This window comes from Arachis hypogaea, chromosome 17 (genome assembly GCF_003086295.3).
Source record: "Arachis hypogaea cultivar Tifrunner chromosome 17, arahy.Tifrunner.gnm2.J5K5, whole genome shotgun sequence".
Lineage (NCBI taxonomy): Eukaryota > Viridiplantae > Streptophyta > Magnoliopsida > Fabales > Fabaceae > Arachis > Arachis hypogaea.
In genome coordinates, this window is record NC_092052.1 from 122,348,523 (window position 1) to 122,374,190 (window position 25,668).

The following is a 25,668-nucleotide window of genomic DNA, read 5'->3' on the forward strand; positions in this document are numbered from 1 at the left end:
AGTCCCGAGAACGTGGAATGCGGGCAACTTAAGAAGATTTTATTCTTAGGCCAAGTGCGCCGAATAGATGACCCGCCAAGCTTAGTAAGACCCAAGTTGCTTTATGATTAAATAATTTGCTTTTGTCAAATACTTATTATTGCCACAGATTTAACTAACTGCCGATTAATGTTCGCTTGTGATTAAATTCACTTTTTCCCCTTTTATATCTCGTGTTAACGAATTTCTCATGATACATGTTAAATGTGGTGGCGATACGGTAACCCGGGACTGATCACCCCGGGAACCACCCGAATTAACACCACAACAAATGGCTATAGCAACAATAAAGCCACGACTTGGCTTCGTCAAATTACCAACGCAGCGGTAAATAAACACAAGCGACAAGCCAATACCAACAAAACGGTAACAAAATAGAACGAAAACGTGTTGCCAACTAAGCGAGGAACAAACAGTAACCATAAGCCGACTAACCGGCTACAAGACCACCTAGGTAATTAAAAGTTGCAAGGTCCAGCATGCAAAACGACAAAGTTCACAAACTACGCGACAAAGTCCACAAAAACAAAAATTACAAAATTTATACAAGAGTACAGAGATAATTTATTTGGCATATCGATAATTTTACCATCCTTAATGGTGTTAAAAACCCCAATTATCGATATGTCGAAGTCAGGAGCCACGAGTTTTACTTGGGCTTTAAGAGCCTCTTCAGTCATCAATATGGCGCTTTTCCCCTATTTCACGGTCTCCTTGTACTTCTTTTTAAATTCAGCAGCCTCAGTTTGAGCAGCCTTAGCCGACGAGGCGGCCTCATCGCGTTCCTTCTCCAATGCATCCACCCGACCCTGAGCAGCATTGAGTTGATCCTCCAAAGTCAGCTCTCGCTCGATTAGCCGGGAAATGGTGGCATCAGAAGTCTTCAATTTCTCCTCAACCACTTTGGCTTTCTCCTAGGCAGCTTTGAGCTTCTTATCCGCGCTAGACAGCTGCTCCCGAAGTGATTCAACTTCAACTTTGAATTTGTTATTGGCTTGAACAGAAGACTCAAGTTTCCTCTGAACGGACTGCGTCCCCGCCATTGCGAATTCTGCCTTCCTTGCTATGGCAGCCCCATGAAGAAGAGTTCGGTACACCCACCTCGCTTGTGAAGGAAGATCCCCAACATGAAAAAAATCCTCCGTGCCGGAAAGCAACTGGGAATCAATAAAGTTCCCGGCATCGAAGTTCCTCTCCATCACATTGAGGACTCCTTTGGGGCTGGAGGACGACCTCTTCCTCTTCGGACTGCTCACAACAACCACATCCTCCTCTTCAAATTCTGGCTGAGAGGTCGAACCCTCGCCAGTGTCGACCACTTCACCTTGGGTAGGTGAGACATGCACCTCGGCAGCATTATGAGGCAGCACCTCGGCAGCATGAGGGGAGGCACCACCTGGTTCTTGTTATTTTCAGGGGGCACCTCCTGGTTCTCATTGGCCACCTCCTCATCGCTATCGCCAGCCAGAAACGTGTTAAATAAAAACAAAAACAACAAACTCAATCATCATATCGGGAGGACAGGTAATAATAATAATAAAGCAGACACCATTTAGCAACCACTCACGAATATAGTTCCTCGCCATGTTCCGATCACCCATGAGGAGATGGGATTGACGTGATTCTTCCCAAAGACGGCCAACAACACGTCGGCAATTTTTCTGTTCTCTGGGGTCATCCCCTTGTAAGTCACTTTAGTAAAAGTATTAGCTCCCGCCCCGAAGCTCCAATACGTCGGGATACGGCATTCCCCCTCCAATGTCAGCCAGAAGGGATGCCGACCTCTGACGGGGCGAACCTTGAAGTATTTGTCCTTGAACCCATGATAAGAGTCCTCGAACAAACCAAATATCCTCCGGCCTTGGGCAGATTGGAAGGACATAAAACCCTTCTTCGCTTTTCCTTGTTTCAAGGGGTTCGTCAAGGTGAAGAGGAAAAGAAATACGTCAATGGAGACCGGCAGCTCCTGGTATTCACATACCATCTCGAAGCAGCAGATGGAAGCCCAGCTGTTCGGATGCAACTGAGACGGCACCACGTCACACCGATTGAGTAGCGTCATTTGAAAAGGGGAAAAGGGGATTCGAACCCCCAACTGGGTAAATATTGCCTTATAGAACCAAATCCAGTCGGCAATCCGGGAGGAGTGCAGGTTGAGTTCATATATCCGTTCGTGAGCGACAGGGATAGAAACCTCGTAATTAGACTCCTCGTCAGTCCCTCCGCACAAGTACCCGACTTGGCAGAACTCGGTAAGCTCCTCTAGGCCCATCTGGTTAGGGGTCTCTTTTACGTCAGAAGTCACCCAGGCATACCGGTCGTACGCGGCTCTCGCAACGGGAACCCGAGCAATAGGACGCTGGGACATACCTACAGTGGGGCACCACTCACAGTTAGCCTAAGTGATCGGGAGGTCGGAGCTAGCCCAGAAACTACATCTTACTTACTCTGTGACTACAATCAAACAAGGAGCGAAATCTATTGCCAAAGTAAATCCTAAAAGAGAAAATGATGGAATGGTAACCCCCTAACCCGCCTATCTAAATGCTGATAACGCTCGATATACGGAAGCAGCATGCACACAAAAGCAAAGGAAGGAAACGAATGGCATAAACAGCAAGGTAAAACCGCAGGGATCAAAAGACAAGAAGTAAAGCTTACCAAAATGATTATGCTGATCTGGAGAAGCAGGAAGAACAAACACAATCGACCCAAGGAATTGCAGCAGGAAATGGGAGAATGCAGAAGGCAAATGCAGAAAGAATGGGATGATGGTAAAGAAATGAGAAATGCAACTGAATAGGGAACTAGGAAACTGACTCAAGAAGCGCGAAAGGCAAGGGTAAAATGGTCTTTGCTCACGGGGTTTTGAAATAACCCATTATGAGCATTAATGGTCAGCGCGAAAAATGAGGCGTCAAACGGCACACCTCTGCTCCAAAGAAGCTCACGCGTGTGGGAAGCGCGTCCCGAGCACAAGATACCGGTAAAGCGACAACACGCACACGGTGAAGAACGCACCAACCACGGTGCTCACGACCATGGCTGGCGCGTTGGGGGCACTGTTGCGGCCTGGCACAGCTGGCCTCATGGCCGACCCGACCCGACCCGGGAAAACGGGCAAGGAGGTACCACGTGTCCGACCCTTTACCCGGACACCTCCTGAGAGCCAGCTATTGACAGCGGGAGATTAGGGAAGCTTCACGAAGGTGGGCCTGCCCTCGCGGGACCCACACTAACAGGATATAAAAGGGGAGGGACCTACCCCTCCCCCAAGGTACATCACCAATACCACATTACCCCCATTTCGCCTGCGCACTTCACTGACTTGAGCGTCGGAGTGTCTTTGCAGGTGTCTCCCCCCTTCACACGAAGTACTCAGAAGCTTGGCTGCTCTATCATTTATACCCGCATTCGAAGACAGACGGGAACCCACTTCTCCATCCCAGAGACCTCCACGAACTGTCCGGTAACCCGACCTACCGAACAAGAATAAATAAAGAGTGTAATATATGAAAAATGCTTTTTCAAAATAGTTATACAAAATCATTATTCAATTTATATATATATCAAACCAACTTTTTATAAATTAAATATATAATACTAACAAATATGGTGTTAGTTAAATTGATAAATATCTAATGTTTTAATTAAAATGTTTAGATTGGAATCTTCGAAATAAAATGTATAGGTGGGAGAGATAAATTTAAACACATATCTTTAAAGTTATATAGTTGCGTTTGTTTATAGATATTAGATATTAACATATAGGTGGGAGAGATAAATTTAAACACATATCTTTAAAGTTATATAGTTGCGTTTGTTTATAGATATTAGATATTAAGATAAAAATATAGAATTACAAAATTATATTTAGTAGATAAAATATAGATAGATATTATATCTGAAAACATTAAATTAGTGAATTAAAACTCAAAATTTATTATGAATCAATAAATTGTTATATATACAAAATAATACTTATTTAAACAGATAAATGAATTAATTAAAAAAATTAGAATATGCAAACCATTTATTTATACATTGCTCTTTTAAACAATAAAATTAGTTGGTGTTTTATTTTATTTTTTTCTTGATAATATTGTCAGACTCAAGGACAAAGATGCCCTAAAATATTGACTAATAGTAATGACATCTCTTTATTTGGATCTAGTTGTAACACATTTTTTGAAAAAAAAATAATCAAATATTGACATGAAAATAGGTTCTTCATTCGTTTTAAGCTATATATATATATATATATATATATATATGATTAATTGGATTTTGTAACCCCTTTTTCGTCCTTTTGATTTTTACATTATTAACCAGAAAAAACTAAAGTAAATTACAAATGAGAGAAGATATAGTAAACTAAGGACTTATATATGACAGCTTTATTAGATGCTTTTCCACCCTCTTTTGTGAGTTAAATAATTGTGTAACATTGTGATCCCATGTTGAATTTGGTGACATGAACCAACCAGGCGAAAAGAAATAAAGGAGTTGGGTTAATGGGGTTTCCTAATACGACACGTGCTATCTATTTAGTTCTTATGATGTGACACTCCACCACCACATATACTTAAACATTATTCCTTATTTTTTCAGTCCCTATTATTATTATTATTATTATTATTATTATTATTATTATTATTATTATTAAATAACAACTAACTATTTTTCTTCCATAATTAATTATTTTTATTTTATATAGGTTAATCTATCATAAATCTTTATACGTTGAATATTTTTAATATTTAAATTATATTTTTTACGTATTTAATTTTATTTTTAACTTAAAAAATTAAGTGAAAAAATAATATCGATAAAAATGGTTGTACTTCTTTTTCTTTATCTTTTTGGATTACTTCTATTTTTATAAGAATCATCGGTAATATAATGGGTAAATTTTTATACAATAGCAATTATATATAAAGCGTCTGTTGGGCTAATTGTGGGGAGTTCTCGACCACCGGAGAAATTTTAGAAAGAATCAAGCGAAAGAACATAAGATAAGAGAAACACGGAGTTTAAATTTTAAGCCGATCCAACGGTGAACAAATGAGAAACTGCCATTTGAAATTTACTGCTTTGCATAAAAACAAAAATTCTATTTTTTCTTTTTCTCTCTCACTTTGTGGCTACACTCTCTACCTCTCAATGACCCCCAAAATCTGATTAGGGTTGTCGCACAATGAGTACAAAGAGGCACCCTCAAAATGTTAAGTTGAACCTCATAAAAGAGAGAAAAAACTCAACATTATCAATTGTATTCTACCTTCATTTAGTAAAGTTTTTATTATCTATCGTATAAAACATTATAAATTATTTTAATAAGTCTGTCATTGTGGTAACAAGATATTATGCATTTATCTTATCTTTATCGGTTTTCGTAAATGTTTAAACTAAAAAAATATGAAACAATTTTTAAATAATACAACTGAATCAACTCAAGAATAGACAAAATATATTAGTAAATTTTAAAAGATAACAACACTAGTCATATTACTTTGATTCAAAAAATGAATATAATACTAAAATATAAAATAATTTTAGATAGATTTTAACAAAAACAATTTTCCATAATAATGTTTTACTATAATAATAAAAAAGATAATTCAAGGACAAATTTTATCTCATATTAGGTTAAATTTGTTCAAATCAATTTTAAAATAAGATTCTAACATAAATATTTTAATTTAATCACAAATTATATATTATTCTTAATGAGTTTTGTTATATTTTGAAAATAAATAAAATTATTATTAATTAATTTTATAAATTTTTTTAACAAAAAACTATGCTTATTTTTATTTAAAAAAAATTTAAAAATATTTTATCTATTTGTGTATTATCCCGTGAACCACACCAGGAGATACACTAGTTATATAAATAATTGGAATAAATTTTTTACACTAACTTACTATTCAAATAGTTAATGATATATAAACATTTTTTTTGACATTGATAATGAATTTATTTCATTTTAAATTTTTATTCATAATTTTTTTTAATTCATATTTATTATAAGAAACTTTGGAACAAATATATAAAAAAAGTTATAAAACAGAGTGTGTTAACAAACAAAATAATTTGATAATAGACTCTTCATACTTTTTTTTTTTTTACATTAAAATGAAATAAATATTATCTTAATATATACCGGTGGAAGAAGGGGGGAAGGAGAGAGCATTTATACAATTATACTAGTAAATGATTAAATAATGACCATCACACATTTTTTGGTTTAAATTAGACTTTTTTTTTACTAATAGTTTAAACAAAATTAGATCAAATAAATACACATTTCTTATTAAAAAATAAATGTATTATTTTCAAACCGATTTTAACCCGAAAAATTACACCTATCTTAAAATCGGTTTAAGATTGAACAAGAAAATTAACTCTTAAAAACACATTTATGATCGCGATTAAAAAGAAAAAAAACACATGTCAAATAGGGTAGCATTATTATAATTAACAAAAAAAAAAAAAAGAGAGAGAAAAAAGAAAGAGAAAAAGAGGAAGCATGAGGTATCAGGTGCACATGTTTATTGTACTTTTTTTTTGCCTCTCTCATATAATGCATTTGTTCCAAATTCTATATTAAAAAAAAGTAAATAATTATTTTAATTTATGAAAGATTTAGACATTAATAAAATTAATCATAAAAAATTAAAATTAAAGTTATATTAATATAAGATAAGTTTTATTCGATAAAAGTAATCAATTGTTAAATTTTTGTTTATATTTCAGTAAATATTCCTTCTTTACCGAATTGATTCATCTATTTTTTCTTTTTGTCACTCACTCGTAGACTTTGTAATTTTTCATCTACTGTAGCCGTCACTACATTCGCAGCTGTCTCTGAATCAACCGCCGCCACCTCTCTATCAAAACTCTTGCCATCTCGTCATCTCTCCACCTTCTTCTTCAATTATATCAACTTGTTCTTCAATCGTTCATTTTCATTCAAACATTAAATCAATAATTCTAAAGTCAAAGTAACGGTACGTTTTTCTAAATCGATTCTAAAGCAAATTATTTTTTTCCATTCAAACGGAATCAACTTATCAATTTCCTCTTCTTTTTTAAATCTTTATATGGCTTAAATTGTGTTGGATCACTCCATAGTTGAGAATTTCTATTAACAATCCAAACATTTGCCAGCAAAATAGTGAAAGAGGTGGAGTTTGATGATGCAAATGATGAAACCTTCGCGGCGGGCCTGGAGAAGTGGAGATGGTGGTTGAAGAGGTGCTCGAGAAGACGAAGCAGAAGAAGAAGCCGATGAAGGTAACTGTGTTTAGGACTTTGCTTGTTCAATTCCGTCCACGACACCGCTCTCATTAATCATGATGGCGACGAGGTAACCATCGTAGAAGGTTTCACCTCTTGGAGAGCTTGTTGCCCTCAAATTTCATCCAGGACACAATCTTTTTTTTCATCATGGTTGAGTTTAGTAACGGTATGAAGATCTCCCATATCTTGACGCGAACCACGTCGGGAGTCGCTAGAGGGCTACAAGTGCTCGAGGAGGTCAAGTTGCGACGAAGGGCAACAGAGGAGGAAGAAGAAGGAAGGAAAGGAGTGTGGAGAAGGTGAGCCATTTGAAAAACCGAACAATGTAGAAAGAAATACCAATAGTGTTGAGTGTTGAACTTCTATAATCTTTCACTCCAGGTAACAAAAAGAGAGTGAATGTAAGCGAGTTTCATTGCAAAAGTTCCTGAAACTCCAATTACATATCCAAAATTATTGTTATGATTTGAATTTTGTGGTGATTGTGCTAAGATGCAATTGGAAGAGATGAGAATCGATGAGTAAATTTGGTTAGATTGTAGATTGAATAAATTACCATTTATATATATGAAAGATACAGACGCCGACAAATGTACACATATAAAATAAAACAATAATTGTAACTATGGAAATGGCATTTGTGTGCCAAAAGTACTCGGACATTGGTTACGCAATTGGTCTATTAGGATATTTTTGGCACACATAAGCCATTTTCTATGGTTATAATTGTCGTTTTATTTTTATATAGATACATTTGTCAGCATTTATATCTTTCATGGGTACAAATAGTAATTTATTCATGGTAGATTTTACACGAGAGGTGACGGTGATTATGAAAAGAGGATAACGAAAAAAGAGAAAATGAAAAAGTATTTACGAAATTATGAATAAAAATTTAATAATTAGTAATTTTTGTCAAATGAAATTATTAGATGGATATAACTTTAGTCTTAATTTTCATGGTCAGTTTTATTAGTGTCCAATATTTCATAATAAAAAATAATTATTTATTCTTTAAAAAATTAAAAAAAATTAATATAGTGATTAATTTATTAATATATTTAAGTAAGTGTCAAAGGATTAAAATCGCATTTTATATATACAACAATCTGATAAACTTTTATATAGAATTTTAATATGTGACAAATTAGTTCTCATCTCACTGAACTTGAAGATATTGTAAAAAAACTAAAAAAATTCTTTACTTTTTTTTTAATTTTTCCTTCAAAAAGAAAAAGAAAAAGAAAAAAAGCATAACACAAAAATAAAATAAAATAAAATTGAATACAATGCCGTGGCTTATAAATTAAGGACTCCATTTCCCTGCAAAAAGCAAAGCTTTAGAAGTTGGATAGAGTGGTAGTGCCAACAACTTCTTCTTTCTCTCTCACCGACACTCACGCCTGGTAACTCTTAATCCTCTCTCACTCTCATCATCATCGTTATCATTATCATCATCATCATCATCTCATCGTGTTTTTCACCCTCTCTGTTACATTTACTTTTTATTGTATTTTCCCCATTTTTGAGGGGTTTTTGCTTTACTAAGTTTCTTCCAAAGTTCTTTGCTTTTTCTTGTTCCCTTCCCTTTTGCTCATCGAAACTCTCTTCAATTTCTGAGTTTGCTTCTCTTATTTTATTTTTCTGTTTTGAGCTGCACTAAACCACTAAAACCCTAGTGTCTTTATTTATTTGTTTGATTATTGTGGTTCTGCTAAAAAGAAATAATAAAACTTTGAGGTTTTTCAAGGGTCCACTCTAAGAACATCATGCTTCTTACACTGTTCTGTCATATTCTGCAACAAGTATTTCTTTTTTCTTTCTTTCTTTTTTTAAATTCTTCGTCTTGTTTCACCATGCTTTCTGGTGAAGGTATTTTATACTACTAATAATAATATTTATAGTGTCACTAAGTGTCAAGTGGTGTGCTATGTTGCTTTTTATGATTACATGGGAAATGGGATCCACTCGAACCAGGTCCTTTAACTTATCTGAGAAATAAAATATATTTGATTTATCATGATTTCCTTGCTCTGTACATGTACTGCTTTGGTACCTGGAAGCTAGAATGAGTCATGAGTGAATGATTGATTCAGCAATAACCAAGATTTGTTGTTACTTTTGGAGACTGATATCGACCTGCAGATTCTGCTACTTTAAATTACTCAAATCAAGTTGTGATTTTGTGTCCATTTTGCTTTGAAAAGATATTGCACACCCAGAATTTCTTTAGAAACAAGATTACAAAAGTTAATAAATGTCAAAATTTTATTTATAGAAACAGAAGATAAAAATACAGGAAATTCTTTTCGGATTTGGTATAGTACATTAATGCTTATGGAGATTATTTTCCTTTGGAATTTAAACGTGAGCCTTTTTTGGTAACTGCTTGGTTTTGTAAGTAACTGAGATTGTTCTTTTCTGATTTTAAGTAAAAGAAAAAAAGGGGGGGGGGGGGGGGGGGATCTTTCTTTGGGCATGGGGTTAATCCATTATCATTTTTTTTCTGCTTGTAATATCTAGATTTGTTATTATTACAGAGACTGGAGCCAGATAAGAAAAAAATCATCTATGGAGGACGGCGCAGGAAGAGGTTTGGGATGCCAGAAGACTATGGATGGGAAGGCGAGTAACGGGAATGGTGTAGGAAAGGAAATTCCTTCCTGTTGTTTGAAGGCTTTGGCTTCATCCCCTGAGTCTGAGGCAAAGTGTCATTCCACTGTTGTTTCTGGCTGGTTCTCGGCATCTCAGACTCATTCTGGTCATTATCTGCTATTTCGTTTTGAATTCATTGTGAGAGTACATTGGACTAAAATTTTACTTTATTACTTACTTCCACTTCATCTCTTTTTTCAGGCAAGTCAAGGAAAGTTCAATATTTTAACAATCCAATGTGGCCAGGTGTGTGATACATACACTTGCATGACTATGATGTTTGATCACAATAATTACAAACTTTTGAATTTGTAATGGTGATAGTAATTCTTCTTTTGATGCTGGTCATGGTCGACCCTTACCTTTGAAAATTTATTTTCTAGAATTTTTTGGCACTAAATATTTTGGAGTCCTTTCATATATTCAATTGTTAACATGCATCATTACCTCTTGCTTTTTTGAAATTTCAATTCTTACCAAATATCCTTTTCTATGGACACATCAAAATCACTTTGTCAAGTGTGCTGCTTCATCTTTTATGCATATGAATACCGCTGACGGGTTTGGTGCCTACTTTTAGGAGAAGCTCATTCCATCAAAGTTGAGGAGATCCTCTTCAAGGAAAAGTCAGAGTACCAAGAAGTCTTGGTTTTTCAGGTTCAGCATCTTCCACATTGTTCTCTAATTTATTTTCATAAGCAATTACCTAATCTGTTTTTTGCAGTCGGCGGCATATGGGAAAGTGCTGGTGCTTGACGGGATTGTTCAGTTGACTGAGAAGGATGAATGCGCTTATCAGGAGATGATTGCTCATCTTCCCCTTTGTTCAATTGAGTCCCCCAAAAATGTGAGTCAATTTGATGCAATGTTTTTTGTGGTTGATCCCGATCTCCCAACTTATACGGTTTCTGATTTTCCCAACATAATGTATTTGTGTTTTCAGCTCCTATGTAATTTTGCAAATGCTGGCTTCATGTATAGTCACCAGTTAAAATATTTGATTTCCTTTAGTGTGTGCGTGCGCCTTTTTTTTTTGTCGCTATTTTAGTAACTTTTCCCCTTTTGTTTTGTTTTGTTTTTATAATTTGCTAAAAATGGTTTTTGTGATGTTGTTTCAGGTTTTAGTTGTTGGTGGAGGAGATGGTGGGGTTCTAAGAGAAGTATCCCGCCACAGCTCTGTTGAACACATTGATATTTGTGAGATAGATAAGATGGTTATTGATGTAAGTAATAGCATAACTGAAATCATTTTTATGTACACTATATTTTGTTGATAAGAACAACTTCTTGCAATTGTTATCTTGCAGGTATCTAGGAAGTATTTTCCGGAGTTAGCCATTGGGTTTGAAGATCCTCGAGTACACCTGCATGTTGGTGATGGTATGCATAGTTCTATTTTCAAATATTCTTTTGTTATCACTCTTTTTGGAGTTTCCAATTCTATGGATGTATATTCATTGATCGAAGACTATACAGTTGCATAAAAACCTTTATTTGACATCTTTCACCTTTTGGCAGCTGTTGATTTTCTTAAACGTGCTCCTGAAGGAAAGTATGATGCCATCATTGTTGATTCCTCGGACCCTGTCGGTATGTCATTCTTTGAACAATATATTTCATTAAACATTCTAGTCAACAATGAATACAAGATTCGTCATTAAGGGATGAAACTTAGTGTTTTTGAGGTGTTCTATTTTAAACGCTGTTTTCACAAATTTCGTGCTACACGCTTTTTTAATTGTTGATCAGCTGTTAGTTGAAATCGATCCACTAATTTTAAAGTAATTAGTGGTATGGTAATTACATATTAAGGTTTTGATGATCAACCATGGTTATGTAGGTCCTGCTCAGGAACTTGTAGAGAAACCATTTTTTGATACAATAGCTAAAGCTTTAAGGCCTGGTGGAGTTCTTTGTAATATGGCTGAAAGCATGTGGCTTCATACACACCTTATTCAAGACATGATTTCCATTTGTCAAGAAACATTCAAAGGTTCTGTACACTATGCATGGGCAAGTGTTCCAACATATCCAAGGTATTCTACTTTCCACACTTTAATTAGCCATAAATTTGCATTCTTCTCTAATTTGAGCTTCTTCTAATACCTTTGTTGTTGGCATGTAGTGGCGTTATAGGCTTTCTTCTGTGCTCGACAAAGGGGCCTCCTGTTGATTTTGTGAAGCCCATCAACCCCATCGAAAAGATAAAAGGTGCTGATAAGCATGGAAGAGAACTTCGGTTCTATAACTCACAGGTGAGCATAGTAGCTAGAATCTCGATTAAATTATTAAAATCTTTCGATATTACGATTTTAAACGTGTCAACTGATTTTACATAATTTCTACTAGCTCGGACGATTCTACAATTTAAAAATCTTGTTATGCTTTTCATGTGAGATAGTGCTGTTTTGTGAGATGGGAGTCCAACATATTTGCAACATTATACACCTCTTTCTGTTGTTGTGCAGATGCATTCAGCTGCTTTTGCATTGCCCACATTTCTGAAGAGGGAGGTGAGCTTGCTGCGAGATAAGCTTGATCAGTAAACAAGGCATGTTTGTGTGTTGTAGCCTCTCCAAAAATCTTGGTTAAAAATTGTTGAGATTATTTGTGTTGTTAAGACCAAATTCTGTATATGGAGATTGACTCTTATGTTAAAATCTGGCAATTTTAGGTTGCTTTGTCTTTGTTGTTTACTTACTCTTTTTGGTTTTATGCTTGTAAGCGTGTTTACATGCGTTACATATATATATATAAAATTATGATGTGGTAATAATAATTTGCCGATGCAAATGTGAATTTCTAGAAACCTGTTATTGTAACTATAAATTGATTCCTTATTAATTTAGAGAATAATTTTAAAAAATTAAACAGAAAAAGATTACGAGTGGTAATATTATTTACTTGATCTTTCTGTTATCTCTGATTTAGGAAAAGCCATGATAAACTATCAAATATTAATACCTTAATAGTGTTTCTTTATCTTTTCTTTTCTTTTCTTCGTGCCTTTTAAGATCTCAACTCTGGGTTTATTTGGTAATTGAATCATGACAAAAATATAGATAATCTCTATAGATAATAATGATAGGGACTTAATGGCGAAGAAAAAAATCACAGGTCAGTCAAATACTAATATTTTCTCTACGAGACTCCAACTTAAGACCTTGTCTTATGTTTTCTTTTTTTGACTGAAGGATATTGTTACATATTCATCTATACGAAGAAATAAAATAAGATAAAATGAGAAGAAAAAACAACTCCGAACACCACTTCGACATTTGCTTTTTTTCTAATACTCCTCCCAAGTCCCAATCTAACATTCACTACAATCGGAAACTTTATATATATAATTTATTTTATATTATATATGTATATATATGTACAACATATTTTACAGACATGTTATATCTTACACTTGACTAAAGAAAAAAATGAAAAATGAAAATAAGTTCCTCTTGCAAATGTGTAACATGCTCAATTTCTCTCTTCAGCAGTAAAATCTGGTTCAGCAGGCTTCTGAAGCAGCATGGGCGGTAATCTCTCTGGCACCCGGCTCTTCCTAGTACCATTTCTACGAATAGCTCTAAGAGCATTCGCTGCGAATCTAGATGCATATATTGTGGCGCCAAGACTCGGTGAGCTACCACCAGCCTTGGCCAATGCATCTTGCAGCCTATTCTCGTCTTCCCTAAGACTCTCTTCCAGCTTCCGTTTGCTGTAACGCCTCCACGCCGCTTGTATGAAACAAGCAGCCCAAGTGCGCCATTGCTGCGAGTAGAACCTGAAAGTGTGGCGAAGCTGCTTGCTGTGAAGTCGCCGGAATTGAGATGCAACGAACTTCAAGTCGTCGGCCTTTAGAGCGAATGCTTCCACCTCTGAAAGAGTTTGGACGGTCCTAGTTGAGGTGGGAAGATTGGATGAGGGATTAGGATCTAGTGCCCATGTGAGGAGCTCTTCTCCACAGAAGTCTCCGGCCTTTAGATATTCCGAGTTAAAGAAACCTGTTCTCCCACCATTTGTTGTCACAGTCAATAGCTTTCCTCGCATTATGAAGAGCATCTCGTCAACCGGATCTCCTTCGCGGACAATGCAGCTTTCTTCTGTGTACAGCACTGGCTTGAGACGGTCACACATTGCATCTAAAAGTTGCTCATCCATTTTCTCAAACATTGGCACCTTCAAAAAGTTCATGCTAAATTAGAATATTATATGGGAAGTGCATGACTGACTACATTTTCATTTTCCAAGCTTACTCTCATCAGCAAAGCCAAGCAAAGATGACGTTTAATGTCCCTTCTTAAATCCTTGGGAAGATCGCGGATCAAATTGTCTTCATCAACACCTCTGGTTTCTTGCCATTTGTACTGTTCGTGTCGTCTGATTCTCTCTCTCAGGCTGTCGGGAGTAAGCGATGAGACATCCACTGTTCTGCATCTCTCCTTTTCACTCTCATCTCCTCCAACCTGGTTGTTGTTGATTGCAGATATGTCTGTTTAAGGAAAAGTATCCTTGGTGAATTAAAACTATTTAACATGTAGAAATGTGCAATATGATGACCAATATTTTTAGTGACCTAATAGCACCTATTTTCTGAGAGAAGTATCCGATAGGGAAAATCGAAGTTCAACTAGCAGTAGAAGACTCCATTACACAAAAAAGGGATAGAACTCGAGGGAAATATGGTTCTTGAAATCAAGAGTTATTCCAAAATCAATAAATCATCATTGTCAGTATTGTTAAATCATTAAAATACAAAATATATTTGGTACTAACCTGCATATTTCCGATGAGAAATGAAAACAGTACCAAACCAGCAATAGAAATGAAGATTGCAAAGCAGATCTCCCATACATAGGTACTCGTTTTCAAGTTCTGCCCAAGAGAACTGCAAAAAAGAAATCCAGCTTAACTTAGTAAAACTATGCTCAATATTTACATCTATATCAAGGCATTAAACATGTCCAAAACAAAGCCAAAACCAATTTCCACTCTGCAGCACCAAATCAGACTAACATCATCCCCATGCTTCAGATTATCCAATATTTGTCATTGAAAATTATCTCCAGTTTGAGACAGAATCAGACATGGCAAACCAATCCATTATATCTACAATCGTTACATGCCTAACCGCCCACAAAAACCTGAATTTGACACAAACATGCACCTGGGTATGCATACACTAATTTTAACGGAGGATGCTTTTGAGCGAAGGAGTCAGTGAACGAAGCAACAATATTAATAAACAATTTGTAAATTATAAGAAAAGCATACAGAGAGCTGGTGCAGCTACAAGTTGCTTTCATAACACTCATAGTTGATATCAAGTTAATCTGGTCATATCCAAATCAAATCATACAGACAATTGAACACAGTACAGTTACTTCATAACTAAAATAGTTAATAGCAGTATAGCACATACTGACAATAGAAACACTACAACATACCTCAAATTCTGAAGGCCCCACCAAAAACAATAAAAGAATTTCTGTGGGAAATCTTCTGACGCCACAACGCCAGATTGAAGGGCATCAAGGAATATTCCAAAATCGAAGAGTGTTGTATTTGGCTGCTGTATCGGGCAAGAATTATTTAATAATGTCGAGATTGAGCCCCGATAATCATCACAGTATATTTCTGCCTTGTTACACTTGGTTCTTCGACAGGCATTTTGCCAGCATGTGGTTTCTCTTTCTATAGAAAACAAGTACCAAAAGGCACCAAGAACCTAGAGCAACAAGTAAACTCAGAAATCAGAAGATATGCCAATGATATTATTTTCAACTTTTATAAATAAGATCATTTTCCGTAAAGATACCAAACATCAGTCACATCTACTCTAGATATGCTACATATTAACCAAAATATATTGATTTTAGGCTGAGGATTCGGGAAAAAAAAAAAAAAAACAGAATCCACAAAGACTTTAACAAGGATGGATGAGAGGCATGGCATGAACAATACAAAAGAATTTCTTAGGTCAGTTAGGTGTCACATAACATCTAACACAACGTCCAAGATGTACATGTGTGTCCAACCATGTGTCTACTCTGTCCACTAAGGCATGGCTCTGACTAAGTGTGCTCTGTTATGATTTTCACAAGCTTTTCGTTACAAAAAATTATCCAAATTGACATATAGAGACAGGTGCAAGAGAATTTTTTACACTCATCTATACATGATTAGGAAACATGACCTTGAATGATTGACAAGGAACTTCGCGAATCAACATGTCTAAACTTAAGGCATATAATTTATAAGTTAATTGCACTATACATCCTTTGAACTTTAGGTTGCGCAAATTATTTGCCATCCTAAACTTTGTTAAAAATTGATGGAAAACTAGCTGATGCGACCAATTTTGTGCAGTTGGGAAAGTTTAGGGCATAAAATGCCATCATCCCTAATTCATATGCACACTCTTGCAATATATTAGGCAGACAGATGTATTGGATCTGCACCCAAATATAACAAGGCAACAAATGTTTTCCCCTATCGGTCTAGAGCTTCGGATAATTAACAGAACATTTAAATCCTTCTAATATTTGCACAAACTCTACACCACAGATCCATATAGTAGAGAACAATAAGTAAACAAAATTTTTTAAAAAAATAATAAAACAGGAAAAAGAAAAAGAAAATGCAGCATGAACTTACATGACTTGCGAGCATGTAAAGAAACAGATTAAATGCAGCTCCAGCCCAAGCTGTTTCAGTTAGAATGCCAGAGCTCCTTGTAACCTCTTTATATAATGGAATTATTCTCAAGAACCGTGGCACATATTGGAAGAAGACCACAAACTTCAGCAAGTTTTTTGTATTCAATGATTCAAACCCTTTCATCTTTGGAATGATAATTAGGATCACCACCTAGGAATATTTAAGCAAGTGGCAAATCAAAATAAATTTCGCCTAAAAGGATATACAGAAGATGAAAGTCAAAATAGTCAAACAATAAAAGACTTTCATTTTCTTTACCTGTGGGAGGGGAAGAACGGCAAGAATGTCAACTAGGAAGTATGATGACAGATACCTCATAGCTATTGCCCAAGAATCTTCAACTAAAACCCCTCTTCCAAAGACTCGGGAAGAGGGAGCAATGAATCCGGTACGAAATTGGAAAATTATGTGGATTATATAAAAAATATCAGAGAAAGATCTCAAAACTGTTGCTGTAATTTCCATTTTTTTGTCCAGTGAAAGACATTTCCTGTCATCATCGATCACGGGGACATAGAAGAACAAAGGATCCAGTGATACAGCAATAAGGCAAGACAATACAAATATCTTGTTCCATCTTTGAAGGAAAGGGCCTTGCGGATCAAGGATTTTCTTTCTAGAACTGAAACTCTTAGCAAGAACATTGTTATAGGGCAAAGATTTGAAGGATTTCCTAATTCTCTTTATCCTTTCCGAACTAGACTCAAAGCCCCTTTGAAACTTCTTTGAAACCGAACCAAATGTGGCTCTGATTCTCCCCGATCGTGTTCCATTAAGTGTGGGATAGTTGCTCTCGGAACTCTTCTCCGAGCTCCAATCCTGAAATCTAAACATCACATGAACAATACACCTCAGTTGATCATTAATCTTCCACTGAACAAAACAATTTCATGGACTATGAAAGAGTACAGTTGAACCTTATATGTGAAGTTATTAAAGCATTTTTGTATTAATTGGTACATTAAGAGAGCAGTAAAAAATAGAACAGAACAAAACCTTGCTTTCAATTACAGCTAAAATGTCAATACCATCATAAATTCATTGTAAATAAACGCATGCACCATTAGAGACAGTTGATACTGACCTAACAAACTTGTCTTGCTGAAAATTCATAGCTGCTGCCTAGAGAGTTAGTATATGTTGTTCATGAAGATCAAAACTTCAGCGACTACTCCTGAAACAGTAGGATTGGATAGAGAGTGGTCCACAGTAATATCAATAGGGGGAAAAAGCGGAAAACAAAATCAGTGCACAGAATAACAAGTTTGAGAAAATGAATCAAAATCAAATTTTTGGAGTTGTTTGGTGATCACACAACGAAAACAGCTGTCATGTGTGTATGTACAGTTGTTTCCCAAATAAATTTGTCAGCGCATACATAATCATTAAATAGAATGTGTTTCAGAATCAAAGGCAAAATAAATAAATAAATAAAACAGATAAAGTACTCAAGGCAAAGGGAAATACTAGAGAATGTAACTATGGAAGGAAAGGAAGTCAAAGTGAGAACCTGAAGAAGAAGAAGAAGAAGAAGAAGAAGAAGAAGAGATAGGGTTATGAGTTGATTGATGATGATTCATGAGAAGGTTCTCGGAAAGGGTGGTGGTGTAGTTGTGAATGTGAAGAAGGGATGACAAAGTCTTCTCTGTCGCGGGCCCCACTCCTGCAACTGGTTTCCACTTTTTTCCATTCAACGTTTTTCAAGTGCCTGCCTTCTTTTATTGGCTTACCGTTACCGTTACCGTTACCGTTACAGTTACAGTTACAGACTTACAGTTAGATATCCCATCCTAACACCGCCACTCCCAGCTTACACTCTTCCACTGTCCAGGTATCTCCAAATCTATCCTTCTGGATAATTGCATATTTTGAGATAGATTTTATAAGAAATGATGTAAAGTTTGATGAGTAAATTAAACTTTAAAACATTGACAAATTTAATCACGGATAAATGAAACTAGTTCTATATTTATGATAGTTTCTATGTAACAAAAATACTTAAATTGTTAATTTTATTTATATGCAAAATTTGTTAATATTTCAGACTTTTATATATAGAAATGATATTTTTTATTTTTTATGAGTAAACAATTAGTTTTGTTTATTCTTTTAAATTTTTATGAATAGAAATAATAATTTACTCAAGTTTAAAATTTTAATGTATTTTAATGTATTTAATAACATAAAAATTCTTATTAATAATAATTTTAATATGTACTTTAAGATATATTATAATTAAATTCATATTTTTTTATCTAAGATAGTTAAATTTCATTAATACTTAAATGAAATTAGTCAAATTACAAAAGTTTCATAGGGACAAAATAATAAAAATTTCGTATTTTTAGTACTTAAAATTCTTTTTAATCATTTTAAAATTTATTGAAATACAATATTATATCTTTAAAAATTTTAAATATTCTGGAAAAAAAAAATTCTCCTTAAAATATTCCATTCGAACATAGTCTTAATAGTTTGTTTGGTTGGCTAGAAAATCGATGAAAAGAAAAAGAAGGGAGAAAAAAGAAAATTGAGTAAAACAATATGTGATTCCTTTTGTTTAGTTTATAGAAAGAAAATAGTGACAGCAGAAAAATTATGAGCGTGGGTTCGATATAAACATCATCTTTTCATCCAAGTCATAAAAATGGAGAATAAACAAGGGTAAAATTATCAATTTTTATATTTTTCATAACTATCCACCCTTTGGATCACTTATTAAATCCACAACTATAATTATGTCATGTTCGTTGTGTTCTCTTCCAATCTTACACAGCCATGTATAATAGTAACACGCTTTTTTGTTGTCTGAAAGGAATCACAGAACTTGGCCATGATTTCGTTGGTGAAGGAGCTATGGAGAACCCTCCTCTTCGTTTTCTCAATCCAATTCTGGAGAATGGGGTTGCTTTGGACATTTTCCATTGTCTTTTCTCATTACCAATTAATCAAAGATTTCCTCTGTTCCCAAAGACCTAAATCATATTACAGATGTTCTCCTTGTGTAGTCCCTGTTAGGCCCGTTGCTGTTGTCACAGGTGTAAGTTTTCTTCTATTTGGCTTCAAAATCAAAACTTGAGTATGTTATGCTGATTTTGGAGTTAATTTTTTTTATATCTGATCATACATGATTGGATGTATGTTACAATGCATAAAAGTTAATTTATATTTTTATTGGATTTATCTTTTCTAAAGTTTTGGTTCATGAAGAATCATGCATCTTATGTGTTTGATGATATGTCCCATTGCATTTAAAGTACATGCCATAGTCTTTGGTTATGGAAATTTTGTTATATTATATGATTTGGGTTTCTTTTGTCGTTGTAGGCAACATCTGGCCTGGGATTTTATACTGCTTATGAACTTTCCAAAGAAGGATATGTTGTTGTGCTTGGTAATTGTTTATGCTTATGTCTTTCTCAATCCCCTCTTATTGTTATTATTTTGGGTTTTTGTTAATCATGCCAGAAATAGATTGCGTTGCGGCTAAACAAATAGCTTGTAATCCTAGTCTATGCAATGCATGCTTAAGATTCTAGTTGTGAATGCAGTTGGGCGATCGCAGCAGTTGTTGCTTGAGGTACCTTTTTTTGTACACATTTTGAGATCATGGTGATGATTTCCAATCTCCCTCTTCGTAAATTTCTGATGGGTGTTCTTGTTTGATAGGCGGAAAGAAAGATCAAAGATTGGAATAGAAATGCGCACCTCAAAGCTTTTCAGGTAGACCTGTCATCAGTTGAGTCAATAATAATGTTCAGAAAGTCCTTGCAGCAATGGCTGTCGGATTCTGATTTGCACAGCTCAATACAACTATTGATAAACTCTGCTGGAATACTTGCAACTTCACCTAGAATCACAGCTGATGGATATGATCAGTAATAAACACTCCTCTCTCTTTTTTTATCTCCCCTAACATTCGCTCATAGTATTAATTAGATTTTAGATTAGTTATCGAATGTAAAAGCCTCTTGAGGCAATGTTTGTAATGTATGATCAACATGAACTTTGTGCTACCGAAACAAGGGAAAGACGCATGAAAGTGTTGCAAAAATGAATTTATTTTCTGGGTGTCCTTGATTGAGAATAAATAGCTGTTTTGTACCAACACATTACACATTTGTCTGGCATCTTAGTTTCATAATTAATAGTGATTTTTAAAATCGATGAATGATTCACACCCTTCCTCTCAGGATGATCGGTACAAATTACATTGGTGCATTTGTTTTGACAAACCTTTTGTTACCACTTCTCGAAAGCAGTAATGTATCTTCCAGAATTGTGAATGTCACATCCTTTACTCATCGAAATGGTATGTGTAATTATTATAATCATTACTTTTTTGGTCTATATTTTTGTTTGGTGACTATGTTGCATGAGTTCGAATCTTCTCAATTAGATCACAGTGCTTCTCCTACAAACCCTGCTTAGGCACTGTTTTTCAGTTACTGATATGCAGGTTGATGATCGAACTGTATCTGGGAAAAGATTTTTGAGTTATATGCAATATCCATATGCAAACATCTATGAGTATTCTAAATGTAAGCTATATTTGATGAATTTATACAGTATGTCTTTAGACCTAATTCCTAACTAGCATATAATTTGTTGAAGTATGCCTTCTCCTCTTCACCTTTGAGCTTCATCGACAGCTTCGCTTGAGGGAAAAATCTCACCAGATCTTTGTTGCGTATGTAGTTACAAATCTTCTTACTTACGTTACCCTTTTTAGTCATATTTTCTAGTGCTATATGAAAATGTTGTTCCCAAGTGCTATGTTGTACTTTTCTTCTGTTTTGCCATTTACTTCTCCAGCTTTCATGATTAAATTAGAAAAATTAATTATTTGTGTTAAAAGTCTTGTGTTTAAGCTTCATTATTGTTAACCTTGGGTTCTACTTCACTTTAACATTCAGTTTCTGTAATGTTGACATTAGTGCTGCAGATCCTGGAGTTGTACAAACGAATATTTTGAGAGAAGTTCCATCTCTCCTTTCCTTGTTGGCCCACTTTGTACTGAAGCATTTGGGCCTCTTGCAATCCCCTGAATATGGGGTCAGTTCCATAATTGATGCTGCCCTTGCACCTCCAGTAAGTACTCTTTTCATGGTACTAAGTAGGTTTCTTTCATTTTCTTTTTTTTTTTTCTTTTTTTTTTTTTTTCATTCTACATACAACAACAACAACAACAACAACAAAGCCTTTGTCCCACTAGGTGGAGTCGGCTACATGAATCAAATGGCGCTATTGAGCTCTAGCATGTATCATGTCTAAAAAAAGACCGTTTACATTTAGATCTCGTTTGACCACCTCATGGATGGTCTTCTTAGTTCTTCCTCTGTTTTTCACCATTTGTCCATCTTCCATCTCATCCACCTCCTGACTGGGTGCTTTGTCGGTCTTCTTCTCACATGTCCAAACCACGTGAGACGTGATTCTACCATCTTTTCCACAATAGGTGCTACTCCAACTCTCTCTCTCTTATATCATCGTTCTTTATTCTATCCAATCGCGTATGACCACTCATCCATCTCAACATCTTCATCTCTGCCACATTTAGCTTATGTTCGTGCTCCCCTTTAGCCGCCCAACACTCTGTACTATAAAGCATAGCCGGTCTGATAGCAGTGCGATATAATTTATCTTTAAATTTTAAAGGCACTTTTTTGTCACATATAAACCAGACGCACTCCGTCATTTTGACCAATCTGCTAGGATTCTATGATTTACATCCTGTTCAATCTCTCCATTATCCTGTATAATGCACCCAAGATATTTAAAACTTTTAACTTTTCGTAGGATGTTTTCTCTAATCTTCACCTCGTATTAGGGTTTTCCCTTTGACGGCCAAGCTTACATTCCATATATTCCGTTTTACTACGGTTTATGCGCAAACTATACACTTCTAGAGCTTCTCTCCATAAATCCAACTTCTTATTTAGGTCTTTCCTTGACTTTTCCACAAGAACGATATCCTCGGCAAAAAGCATGCACCATGACACAGGCTCTTGAATATGCTCTGTGAGTACTTCCAAGATTAATGTGAAAAGGTATGGATTTAAGGATAATCTCTGATGTAATCTTATACAAATAGGAAATTCCTCTGTCATACCACATTGAGTCTTTACACTAATTGTAGTCTCATCATACATGTCTTTAATTGCACGAATATATGCGATCCTTACTCTCTTCTTTTCCAAAACCTTCCATAGGACCTCCCTTGGCACCCTATCCTACGCTTTTTCCAAATCAATAAACACCATATGTAGATCCATTTTTATTACTACGATACATCTTCATCATCCTTCTTAACAAGTATATTGTTTCAATGGTGGATCTGTCTGGCATAAAATAAAATTGGTTCTCTGTTATTTGTGTCTCTTGTCTCGGCCTCTGTTCTATCACACTTTTTCATAACTTCATGGTATGCCTCATGAGTTTGATCTCTCTATAGTTTTCGCAACTTTGTATATATCCTTTATTCTTGTATATAGGTACTAAGGTGTTCTTTCTCCACTCATCTGACATTTTCTTTGACCTTAAAATTTCATTAAAAAACTTGGTTAACCAACTGATGCTTTTCTCTCCAAGGCCCTTCCAAGTTTTAATCGGGATATTATCGAGTCCTACTGCCCTGTCATTTTTCATCCGCTTTAGAGCCTCTTTTATCTCGAAGTCTCTAATTCTTCGATAGTAGTCGAAGTTTTGATCTTTTTCCCTCGTGCATAACCGACCAAGGCTCGGAAGAGTCTTCTGTCCTTCATTAAATAACTCGTAGAAGTAGCTCTTCCACCTTTTATTGATCTTTTCCTGTTGAGCCAACACCTCTCTATTTTTGTCCTTTATATACTTAATCTTATCCAAGTTTCTCGTTCTTCTTTCATGACTCTTTGTGATTCTGTATATACCTTTTTCTCCTTTCTTCGTACCTAAAGACTGGTAGAGACCCTCATATGTTCTTGTTCTTGCTTCACTTACAGCCACTTTTGTCTTTTTCTTAGCCGTCTTATATTTTTCTTCATTATCTGCATTGCGGCACAAAGACCGCTCCTTAAAGCACTTCCTTTTTGTCTTTATCTTTTCTTGTACACTCGCATTCCACCACTAGGATTCCTTGTCTCTTGGTCTTGTCCCTCTAGATTCACCAAAATTTTTTTTTGCTGTTTTTCTAATAATTTCTGCCATCTCCTTCCACATCTCCTCCGCGGTTCCATCTTCATCCCACTTTGCCTCTTCTCCTACCCGTCTTAGAAAGCTTCTTTGTTCCTCACCTTTCATCCGCCACCACCTCGTCCTTGAGTTCTTTGTATGATGTCTTTTCCTCAACTTTTTCCGTTCCACATCAACTCTGAAAATAAGCAGAAATTTTCTCATAAAGTAGGAAACTAATACGAAGGTTCATGACAAAGAATTGAAAGATTTTGTTCTTTTTGTTGTGTTAATTTATACTGCAGTTTGCACTTGTATGCATACCTGCATACATGTGACACTTTTCTTGTATTGCATGTGATCATTTATTATAATCATGTATAAATTACGGAATATAGTTAGCTTAATATTGATTTCAGGGAACTTCTGGAGCTTACTTCTTTGGGGGAATAGGTAGGACTATTGAACCTTCAATACTTTCAAGAGATGCTGGTTTAGCACTTAAGCTCTGGGAAACTACAAGTAATCTGCTATCGACGACCCCTTTTGGCGCTGAAGACGATTAACCAGATGTTAGCATTGGATCATGTGTTAAGACGTATAACAAAGTGCAGATGTGGCACTTGCCTGATGTAGATTGATAACCCGTTCTTCGAATGAAGTTCTGTGGTTTTTGGCTCTTGGAAGCTACCACCATTATTCCTGATGTGGTAGTATAGTCCTTTAAATGTGTCTAGCCACTAACACAATGTTAGTATTCAGTTTTTAATTTATCAGATTGAATGTGAGACACTTTTTTTTTGACAGTCTTGCACCCTATATTTATAGTTCATTTTCAATGTGACTTTGTATTTTGCATGGCATCTCATAGGTCTGCTACAACAATATAGCATACTTGTCGCACTATCACATGTAATGTAATTATTTGAGGACTATGCCAGCAAAGAAACTTAAAGGAACAACTAATAATGCAATTAGATCTTTTATTTATACCATTTTGCTTGTGACACATCATTTAATAAGTTAGTTCACATATTGATGATATATCAAATTTGCAACAAAAGAAAAGGCACCACCAAAAGAGTTAGGATTTTCTAAAACCTCTGTCGTTGCATGTATCATATAGTAACAAGGACCACAGAAAACCTCTGTGAAAACGGAGGACCTCAACCTCCTTGGGTGAACCCTTTAGGCTTTAGTATTTAATGTGGAATGTCTGTTACACATATTCAATGTTTATGATCAACTGTCATTGAATGGAAGATGCTTTTTACTTACAGCAATTTTTAAAGAATACTCATTTTATACAATGATTGATGGAAAAATATTGGATCTACAATCTACTCATTTTTCAAGTCACATTGCTCTTTGCTCAAATAATTATCTTTACTTTGGATTCACATTCAATTCTTCAGGAACTAAAATATGCTCAGAGATATCTAACATTTTTCATGGTTGACTACTCTGTACTTATTTAAGAATTGTGGGAGCCTAAAAATGGTGTAGTCCCATACTCTTCTAAAAGGTCAAATTATAAGTGTAATGGCTTGGTTTTGATCTTACAAGAATAAAGTTTATTGCATTGCCTTAAAAAAAAAATACAATTTCCTTACTTGACAACATTTTGTTTAAGAGAAGATAATTTAAAAAAGTGGTAGATGGACAAAAATTTTAGGGAGAAAAAAAAAATTGAAATTAAAATTCCTTTAGCATATGTTTGGAAAACCATCCCTAAAGACCATGGTTAAAAACTAACCCTAGTTAAGGTTTTTATGGGTCCCAATCATTATAAAAAGGTGTATT

The 25,668-nt window shown here is 35.1% G+C and overlaps 2 protein-coding genes, 1 long non-coding RNA gene and 1 pseudogene across 12 annotated transcripts; 3 read left to right on the top strand and 1 right to left on the bottom strand.

The window, feature by feature from the left end:
* The first annotated feature begins 6,822 nt into the window (after positions 1 to 6,822).
* Positions 6,823 to 7,908, top strand: LOC140181054 (uncharacterized). The gene is made up of 2 exons (XR_011875645.1): positions 6,823 to 7,052; positions 7,213 to 7,908. It is a non-coding gene; the product is annotated as an uncharacterized lncRNA (long non-coding RNA).
* Positions 7,909 to 8,597: 689 nt separating this feature from the next.
* Positions 8,598 to 12,808, top strand: LOC112766201 (spermine synthase). The gene is made up of 11 exons (XM_025812091.3): positions 8,598 to 8,750; positions 9,885 to 10,105; positions 10,201 to 10,245; positions 10,580 to 10,656; positions 10,724 to 10,846; positions 11,118 to 11,222; positions 11,307 to 11,379; positions 11,518 to 11,589; positions 11,840 to 12,035; positions 12,125 to 12,254; positions 12,468 to 12,808. The coding sequence occupies exons 2-11, from the start codon at positions 9,916 to 9,918 to the stop codon at positions 12,543 to 12,545; spliced, it is 1,089 nt and encodes a 362-aa protein (XP_025667876.1). The 5' UTR covers positions 8,598 to 8,750; positions 9,885 to 9,915; the 3' UTR covers positions 12,546 to 12,808.
* Positions 12,809 to 13,318: 510 nt separating this feature from the next.
* Positions 13,319 to 18,038, bottom strand: LOC112766196 (cyclic nucleotide-gated ion channel 1-like; annotated as a pseudogene).
* Positions 18,039 to 18,231: 193 nt separating this feature from the next.
* On the top strand, positions 18,232 to 24,855 carry LOC112766199 (uncharacterized). Of its 10 annotated transcripts, none has more exons than XM_072223494.1 (10): positions 18,232 to 18,547; positions 19,541 to 19,756; positions 20,044 to 20,110; positions 20,268 to 20,296; positions 20,386 to 20,594; positions 20,910 to 21,028; positions 21,162 to 21,257; positions 21,331 to 21,406; positions 21,654 to 21,807; positions 24,285 to 24,855. In XM_072223494.1, exons 2-10 carry the CDS (start codon positions 19,550 to 19,552, stop codon positions 24,429 to 24,431), a joined length of 1,104 nt encoding a protein of 367 aa, XP_072079595.1. In that variant the 5' UTR covers positions 18,232 to 18,547; positions 19,541 to 19,549; the 3' UTR covers positions 24,432 to 24,855. The 10 variants fall into 10 exon arrangements, with proteins under 10 accessions (XP_072079595.1, XP_025667869.1, XP_072079597.1 ...); XM_025812084.2 differs by having other exon boundaries at positions 18,405 to 18,547; positions 19,532 to 19,756; XM_072223496.1 differs by lacking the exon at positions 18,232 to 18,547 and adding an exon at positions 19,191 to 19,380 and having other exon boundaries at positions 21,662 to 21,807.
* The last annotated feature ends 813 nt before the right edge of the window (positions 24,856 to 25,668 follow it).